This window comes from Watersipora subatra, chromosome 9, assembly GCF_963576615.1.
Source record: "Watersipora subatra chromosome 9, tzWatSuba1.1, whole genome shotgun sequence".
Classification (NCBI taxonomy): Eukaryota; Metazoa; Bryozoa; class Gymnolaemata; order Cheilostomatida; family Watersiporidae; genus Watersipora; species Watersipora subatra.
This window is the reverse complement of record NC_088716.1, coordinates 37,615,926-37,625,629: the sequence shown is the minus strand read 5'-3', so window position 1 is coordinate 37,625,629 and position 9,704 is coordinate 37,615,926. Positions and strand designations below refer to the sequence as shown.

The 9,704-nt window shown below is 34.1% G+C and overlaps 1 protein-coding gene across 3 annotated transcripts in view; it reads right to left on the bottom strand.

Moving 5' to 3' along the window:
* Positions 1–819: 819 nt before the first annotated feature.
* LOC137404006 (glutamate carboxypeptidase 2-like) overlaps positions 820–9,704 on the bottom strand; it is a 31,039-nt gene continuing 22,154 nt past the window's right edge. For all 3 annotated transcript variants that reach the window (XM_068090162.1, XM_068090163.1, XM_068090164.1), the window contains exons 13-17: positions 9,424–9,511; positions 8,655–8,814; positions 4,247–4,400; positions 2,429–2,554; positions 820–1,331 (exon numbers count right to left, since the gene is read on the bottom strand). In XM_068090162.1, coding sequence (XP_067946263.1) covers positions 1,121–1,331; positions 2,429–2,554; positions 4,247–4,400; positions 8,655–8,814; positions 9,424–9,511 — 739 coding nt within the window. In that variant the 3' untranslated portion in view covers positions 820–1,120. The remainder of the gene's footprint in view (positions 1,332–2,428; positions 2,555–4,246; positions 4,401–8,654; positions 8,815–9,423; positions 9,512–9,704) is intronic.

The following is a 9,704-nucleotide window of genomic DNA, read 5'->3' as shown; positions in this document are numbered from 1 at the left end:
ATCAAGCATTAAAAGTCATCAGTGTACATACATGTAGATATATCGTATGTGAATTCATATCGTAATTGTCTCGGGTGATTTAAACTGATTAGAACGTTAATTATGTAGGTTGTGGTAAAACCGTTTATATGCATAGTAATCCATGCCTTCTTTGCAGCACAGGCTTGTTCTACCTCTGCTAGTCACAAAACATTTTCGGAATCCTAGCTGTTTGAGATATCAAACAGCTTAATGATAATAATAATAACAGATAATGAAGCATCTCCTTTAGTTGTATATTCGAGAAGCAATGAGAATGAAACCCTCAATTCCTCATGAAAACCTTATCACTCGATTTCCGAGAATATGACTATGCCCTAAAAATCTTGAGTAAACTAGGCCTAAGGAAGCTTAAAGTTTTGTGAGAGACCAATATTATTCTAGGTTCAAAACTACATTGTGTGAGAGACCAATAGTATTCTAGGTTCACAACTACCTTTTGTGAGAGACCAATAGTATTCTAGGTTCAAAACTACCTTTTGTGAAAGACCAATAGTATTCTAGGTTCAAAACTACATTTTGTGAAAGACCAATAGTATTCTAGGTTCAAAACTACATTTTGTGATAGCACCAATAGTATTCTAGGTTCAAAACTACATTTTGTGATAGCACCAATAGTATTCTAGGTTCAAAACTACATTTGGTGAGAGACCAATAGTATTTTAGGTTCAAAACTACATTTGGTGAGAGACCAATAGTATTCTAGGTTCAAAACTACATTTTATGATAGCACCAATTTTCATCACTCGTCTCATTATGCTGATATTTAAACACTTATTCTAAAGTTTTCTCATCAGTTTTATTATTCACTTTCATGTCTTTTTAAAGATATAATTGGTAAGAGCCAACCGTAGCTCCTCTATATGCCAACATATTCAATTAATAAACTTTATCATAGTAAATTGAATTAATAAACAACAAGAGTGAAGTCAATAAACAATAAAAACAACAATAATATATTAGTACCTTTTAAGCGTTGCAGTTAAAAAACCAATTTTTGAAAAATATGTCTTGCTTTCTTGGTAAAGGCGGTCCATGCGTGGTTTCTGGTTTTCTTTGCTGAAGTACGTTCTTTAAAGCCTTATTGGCTTGAAAGGTTGGAGTCGAATATGGCACGTTTGCTGTAGTCACCAAAGTCTACCATGGAGGCCATAATCTCTGTTATGTGTTTGGAGATCTCATCAGAGATTTCTGGAGCTCTTGGGTCTTTAGAAAGAGTAAAGAGCTCATACAGTCCAGGAAAGATTCTCACTTCGTATTCATTCCGTGAAGTGGATCCAAGTAGCAGATTCCTAAGAACAGATGGAGTTAACTACATACTCTGTTAACTACATACATTGTTCTTATGCAGACTCTGACATATATTTGAGATGCCCAATGCTTCTATCATAACTTATCATATTATTAATCATTCTAGTTTTTACAATTAAATAAGCACATTCCATTGTTCCATTTTTATTCAGTGTCAAATCGGAAGATATCAGATTTCCTTCATCATTTGTCACCATCATTTGTTTATTTTATAATGGGGAATATCTTGGTGCATAGCAACAGATAGTTTAGGTGATGCAATGTTCATTTTTGGTAAAACTCATCTAGCTTTTGATGGCTTTGATTGGACAGTTAACTGGTGGTAATTGCAGCCATTTTAGGCGTCCATTAATGCTCCATTAATTTTAGATAATGACGCTTATGAAATCAGGATTAAAAGCCAATTTGTTCAAAACATTCCTTAAGTGTAATTAGACAAAAGCTCTACTGCAGGAACTAGCAATATTACGTAGAGGCTTAAGGGTTGCTAATTAAAGACATTTTGGCTTTTGGGCATTGAATGCCTTCAGGTACATATTGAAGAATTTATCATGATCATTCTTGTAAGGCTTTGCACTGAGCGTTCGAGCTTCGCTTGTTACAATTATATTTTATTTCTAACATAGGTTTTTCTTTGCTGAATCCAAAAATAATCTTTAACTTTGTCAAATACCTACAGTGCAAAATAAGCTGTACCCTTTATTGGAAACTAAAACTCTCATTTACAATATTGTTCCTCATTGTGAATTTAATCAATAGCCATTAATTATATATTAAATTAATCCTCGTTTTGTCCTGATTTCGAATATGTAAAGCAATCAGCTTCAAACTTATGTTGTTAGATGATTATGTATGCTAAATTCTGAACATTTCAATTTTCTGATGGGTGAAGCTAACAATCTGGGTAGATATGATCACGTCACACACATTTTTATTTGCATATTTCAGGTCATGTACTGCATACGACTTGAAATAAGCAAATGTTAAATAACTATAATTATGTCTAATAGCCACAGCGCTAATAGGAGCTTGGCATCATTTGGCCCTATCATCTTGTAGGTTGTTGAGTTTGTAGTACCTGTTGTCGAGGTTCCTAATGACCACGCTTGTATTTTCTGGGTGGATCATAGGCACCCCTTGCGGTAATATGCAGGATCTTGTTAAACCCGTTAGAGCATCATTCAGTCGTCTGATAGTCATGTCACTGGATTAAAAAGAGATATACAAATAGACTAAGTAAAAATCAATTGATCTTGTCGTAAAACTAAATCAGAATGGCTGGCTGATCAATATCTGGTATAATTACTCAAACATTCTAGAACATTCTCGTCGTCACAAAAATATCAGAAGATATCCAGCAGTATGTTACAAGCAAACTTCCATTTGGGTTGCCTTAAGAGTTGGCACAATAACTCAAACATTCTAGAACATTCTTGTCGTCACAAAAATATCAGCAAAATGTTATCGAGTACATAGTATGTGTTACAGGCACACCTCTACCTCACAGATGAACTTATCAGGTTTATAAGTGAATTTCTAAAAAATATTTGACTCTAGCCTTGAGGAATTCTCAACAAGGGTGTTCAGAGTTTCTCACACCATCTCAATTTCTTTAGCAAAATTGAAGAGACCAGTGAAAATTAAAAGAAAGAATAAAAATAATAACAGATAATGAAACTAGGCGACTTTAAACATTAGATAAGGTAAGTTAAGGTAAGTTGCAGTTAAGGTGGGCTAAGGTACGTTGCAGCACATATCTCCATCATCACTTCTACTTCTGAACCTATACATCAGCGTATGCCTCTATTCTTGTCTCTAAGGTACAGTAACCATGAATCTTTTATTGATCGTTACTTTATTATTATAGTGTGTTATATTTAACTCTTTATATACTTTCCTGTAATGTACGAGTTACCAAAATCTTTTAATGCAGGGTCTAACAACCTGTTGTATTCATTAAGGAGTTATCATGGGTTTTAGAGTTGTGAAGTAACTTAGGTTTTTCTCACAGGAATATTCATTTCAGCATTTAACGATTTTAATACACAAAGGCATCAGAGTGAATTAACTTCATATGTGAAAGTTTGACTGCCTTTATAGCATTCCTAGTCTAGTGATTTTATTTTCTTGAATATATAAAAGCAAGTGCCTGATTTCACATATGTGCTGATATGTTACTGTAAACCTTGCATTTAGCATTTTGGTTAACTCACTGCAGTTTTATATAGGCCTACTGTCGTGTTTGCATGAGAGAGTGATAGATTCAGATTGCCAGTCGTGACTATCACATGTGTACGCAACAAATCGTAAATCGTTAGTCATAATTACTGCTCTTGTGAAAGTTACCAAAAATTTAATTGGCCGGAATTGAATGATTCATTGTTATTACTTAGCAAATTACACAATTTTTTTAGCCATTTTTCATATTTGTTATCTACATGTAATAGTGTTATACGACAATCATTTTAGTCACATCTTTTGGTTTACTAAAAATTTTTTTTTAAACGATTGGATTGAATGCTTTATCATTGGTTGTTTCATGATGAATCCTCGTCTACTGTAGGAAGCACCGGACCGTTTGAAGACGCGCTGAGAGCGTTAGAAAAAATACTGCTTTCAATTGGATGTTAACTCATGACTTTCTACTTCATAAACCAACACTCTATCAACGGCGCCTATCAACCACCTTGCCATATTTCAGAATGCTTGTGCAGTTACTTAATACACCTGGCGATCTCTCACGACGCCGAACTGCAAGGGTAGTTTTTTTACAATTAAGGGTTTAATAAAAAGCGATAAAGCCAAACTGCATAATAATACAAAGAAATGTCTTCTCTCAATGCCGCAGATGGGCATAGAATGAGTAAGAATTGACATACTTCATACTTCAACTTACTCATGACGTCCTGAGAATGCATTTTCTAATGTTTTGTTTAGCCTATTTTGCATTTTGTTGAGGCTGTTTATTCCTTTTTGAAAATCTGCATATAGATTGTCCTCTACTAGATCTCTGTTTCGTTGCACCATTTCAAAGCCTCTATTGTAGAGAACTGCAAAAATACAGAAATCTTGTTTGTGCACATCAAACATATAATGATAACATCTAAATGGCATCTTTTATTTAACCATACAACCCGCTGAATACTCTCTACCTCAGTGAATATTACTATTAAATAATAGTATAATTGTTGACGTTACTATATCAATAATAATTAGTAATACTAATAATCATACTATTAAGTAATCATACGGGCTTGAAATTATATTATGACATAATATAATAATTATATTATGCCATATAATATAAGTTCGTTATGGTTGCTTCAATCACCACTTTCTTGCTTACATTGTGTCATTGCCTAAACGCAGTTCTGTACAGTTTTGTTTTGATTTACCTAACTTAACCTTTACTAAAACAAACAGTGTTGATAGTTACGGTATATGGTCACACCACTACGAGTGCTACCTAAAACAAACAGTGTTGATAGTTACGGTATATGGTCACACTACTACGAGTGCTACCTAAAACAAGCAGTGTTGATAGTTACAGTATATGGTCACACTACTACGAGTGCTACCTAAAACAAACAGTGTTGATAGTTACGGTATATGGTCACACCACTACGAGTGCTACCTAAAACAAACAGTGTTGATAGTTACGGTATATGGTCACACCACTACGAGTGCTACCTAAAACAAACAGTGTTGATAGTTACGGTATATGGTCACACCACTACGAGTGCTACCTAAAACAAACAGTGTTGATAGTTACGGTATATGGTCACACTACTACGAGTGCTACCTAAAAAGTGTTGTATCGAAAGAGGTATTAACGCAAAACAACTACAAGAAACATTTATGCAGTTAACACTTGAGAAAATTAGAATACTACTTGTAATTGATACGCAATTCATGACTTGTAGAAGTGATTTTTATTGCGCATTTTGTTTGTTTTTCGTGTTGGTGAACAGAATTTATTACGGAGCCATCAACGCTCCATAATAGATAAATAAATGTCAATAATAAATAATCGCTTGCCATATACATGTATGTTTCTATTTATAGGGTTAGTTGTCAGCAGTATCTTGAATCACTGAATAAACAAACAAATGGATGGACATAATAAATGAATGAATAACTAAAGGAATGAGTGAACAAATAAATGAATTGAAGATGAATCACATGTTTGCTAGGCAATTTATATACGAAAATAAAATATTTTTTGCTACAGAGCTCTGCAAACCCTGAATATGCTTCATTTTTTTGCCTGAGAAAGATTATATTATATCTGTTATATCTGTATAATGTATCTGTATAATATATCTTTTTATATCTGTTTTATACAACAGTTATAAAAAGTGTCCATTTCCTTCAAGTCAACCAGTTGTATCATTTCTTCTTTTATAATTATTGTTCTTAACGAGCCATGTTAGCGAATGGTCTATTGCAAACAACATCTGATAACTGCCTTTTTATTTTTTAGACTAAATTGATTGAGAGCTCAAGGCAGAAAGCTGTCCTTAATGTAATGAGAATTGAAGATAACATTGTTATTTCTCTACATACAATCACAATAGTGACATTCATAAACAACTAGATAAAACAGCCACTCTGTGTTATTGATAGTTACTATTCAGTTCATCTCCTGTAGTATCATCCTGCTGTGACTCTGATATGTAGGTGCTATTACTGCGTTATTCAGAGTATTGATTTGAACGCAAGTGCAACATATTTGACTTGCAAAAATAGTTATTAGCTCTTGAAATTCAAGTTTAGACCAAAGATAATTATCACAACTTTTGTTAGAATGACAGAGATTAACTTTTGTAAAAACATGAAACCGAACGATGCATGAGTATCTACATTTATGATATTATGATTTGCACCCTATTATAATATTCTTATCTATTTAAGATATATATATATATATGTACCAAGTCTCCATACAGCGATAGTGTAGCAGCACCTGGGTAGGCTATGCGGGGCCAACAAGCAGGTCGTGTTTCCATAGGGCACTATAGAAGAGCTATGGAGCTATGGCTTATGGCAAGGCATATGTCAGTGTATGAAGCAACAGGAAAACAAGACCTATGCACATGCACAAGTGCCAAACCGTTGATCGCTAAGGCTGTTTTCATGGCACAAAGATGAGGCATCGCGTGGGTGTTTCACTTCCAAACGGCGACACTGAATCACAACAGAATGAGAGCAAAATGGCTGTTTCCGTGATGGCATTGTTGCGCCATGTGGGGGTGTATGGGTACTTAGTACATGTTGTCTGTAGGCATCAGGTGAACCTATTCAGTTCGGAACCTTCTAGAATATTACTAGTGATTCGTTTTTTCCTTAGAATTGACACATTTAAAGGTTATACATTTCTCTCGGTAAATTTAGTGTGCTTTTTGCTATATAGAACAAGCTAGTAAACTTTCAGAACAAACTGACATTACAGTATAATGGATTTGATCTCCGGTCATCCAGTTTCCAACCGCGCATGTTTACCAATATGCCATAACTACAGTGCACCCTCGAGATACGATGTTAATCCGTTCCAGGACTGGCATCGTATGGCGAAAAAGATCGTATGTCGGGGTATAGAAACCATTGAAATTATACAATGGAAAAATGCTAGGTAAAAATCGTCCAAAATTTTATAAAAATGCGGTACATATTGAAAATTAGTAACAAAATAGTATGCTAATTTATGTTTTAGTATGTATTTTGAATTAGTTTACTGAATTTCAATTTATTATCACGAGATTTTATCCTTCATAAGTTTCTGTCTTCACTTTCATTATAAAATTTAGCGTGTCTGGTTGAAACCTTTTTCAACCAGAATTCAATAAGAAAGGCCGAGCGATGCAGTTATCGAAAGCAGCCTCTCACACACCTGACCATTTAATGGCTACCGAAAAGAAAATGAAATTTTATTTACTATTATACAGGACGTACATACCTTTGTAGTAACGTGACTTTAGCTGGTACATGTAGCGAATAAAGCAGAGGGGAGGTAAAAACGTATCAATGTTAATTATGTTGCTGTACACTTGAAGGTTAATTTAATACGTAATGAAATGGAATTTTTGGCAGGCGAAAGAAAGTTGTCTAGTCCTGTCCAATTTTTTTCTGATTTAAAAAAAAAATGCTGGTGCAATGCAGAAAACTGCTAGCTAGCTAACGCTTGTAGAAGGATCCAGAGAAGGCGCTACAGTAGTTTTTCTTGTATGAAACGTGCACAAGAATCAATGTAATCATACGTACAAAGTTTGTACGTATTTATACACTAGAGGACAAGGCTTGAACAAGTTTCAGAAAGTAATGTGAATGCATCAACCATCTTGAGTAGCTAGTTATATGAGTTACATACATACGATGAATTGTATTCACATAAGAGATAACAAGCCCATCTGCAAAGACATGGTTAAACAAAAAAATAAAACAAAATCAAAAGGAAACAAATAAAATGAATAAAATATGAAAAACGTGCCACACAAGAGATAAATAATATATATTATACATGTATTGTTTTAATGTACCATTCCACATCAGTAAATTAAACACTTGAAACATTTCTGCCAATGTGGGGGTTTTCTGTATCTTCTACCTCCTCGCCCTTACTAATTGGTTGCTCCTTTTGAATGCTGATCGCGTGCATGGCCTTCTAACTCCTTCAAATTTTCAGTCGTAAGCTTCTTCTTGTGCTTGCTTTAATGGAGTTCTTGTTTTAATAATAATTGCAAATGCTGATTGGTTGCAATCATATTCCTTGACAATGTTAATAATACGGGTGCCTTCTTCTTATTTATGACATCAACTTTGTTGACATAGAAATCATTTTTCCTTCGTTTTGTAGCAGTCTCAGATTTCATAGCTAACAAATTAAATGTAGATACTCGTAGTTATATACGTATGCTGACTAAAAGTTTATAGTAAAAGATACTATAACGCTACAAATGAATATTTCCTCTGCCTTGAGTATTTTACACGAAATTTTCCACGCGGAATTCTGACATGAGAGAAGTCGAACATCGTGTCTCTTCTAAACGTTCTGAAAATTTTTTCGGCACACTATGTTTCGGTGTCTTTTTTTATTTCGACGTGCGTTATGAGCACACCAACCGCCGAATTTTAACTCGGGCAAAACTTTTCTCACGATCGTATGGTGAAATAAAATTCGTATAGCGAGGTGAAGATCTCACAATGTTTGACTTCGTAAGGTGAAAAAATCGTATATCAGGGTAATCGTATCTCGAGGGTACACTGTATTAGGTATCAATTTGCGTATTTAAAACTAGATCGTGTACCTTGTATTTCTGATGGGTCATAAGGAAGAATTGGTTCTCCAGCCAGTTTCAGAATTGTCTGTAAATGTATCTCAGCTGTCAGCCTGACTTTATCCTCATTTGTGCTTGCTGTAGTTGGATCACAACATACTGGTAGGGAGTCAACTCCTCTTGCTTGCTCCTGCAGAAGAATTATATAGCATACAACTGATGTTTGGATGGAACAGTGGATAAATATTAGCGAATGCACTGCTAGGTTATTACTAAAGTTGTCCCTCTTCTTTTGGGGGGTCTTGTCTTTTGTAGTTGCCTTACCCTTGTTGTAAAGCTTGTTTGCTTTTTATATTGTGCATTAGAACAATTGCTACATTTTGTATAATCCAATATGGCCATAGAGTAAATTTTAAAGCAAATAGTTCTTAAAATAAGTTTTACAAATAAGACCAAATTTAAGTCTATAATTGTGAGATAGAAATGGTTTAGCCAATCACAATACTTGAGACATTTGTAACATTTTTAGCGGTTAATATCAGCCTAATCATATCTCCAAGTTGTTTATTTAAAGATAACTATTTTGTTCAATTTTCTGGTTGCGGCGCCACAATAAAAATATATAACTAATACAATAATCAAAAGTTTGTTTGCATTCAGGTATCAAAACAATATAATACCAAGCATCACGGTAGGTCATACAATTTAAAACATTATATTAAAGTTGGCAATCATGTAGAGATATTCATATGAATATACATTCACTGAGATGACTACTTGTTATACAGAGTTATCTTACCTTGTTAGAGAAACTCAACTCTATGATTGGAGCTCCGAGATTTGAATAGAATGTTCTATAGGCGTTAGGTCCCTCCACACTTTGATAACTATACAAAAAGATTTTGATGTGATATGGCACAACTAATCTACAGTCATTTTTTCTCTAGTGTTGTCTTTACAGTTGGATTGCAAACACTTAGGTTAGATAACAGCTAATAGTTGTCTAAAAAATCTTAACGCATTTGAGTTACCATAGTTCTCTCTAAATCGAGTTTAAATTTTTGGTTCAGAGATATTTAT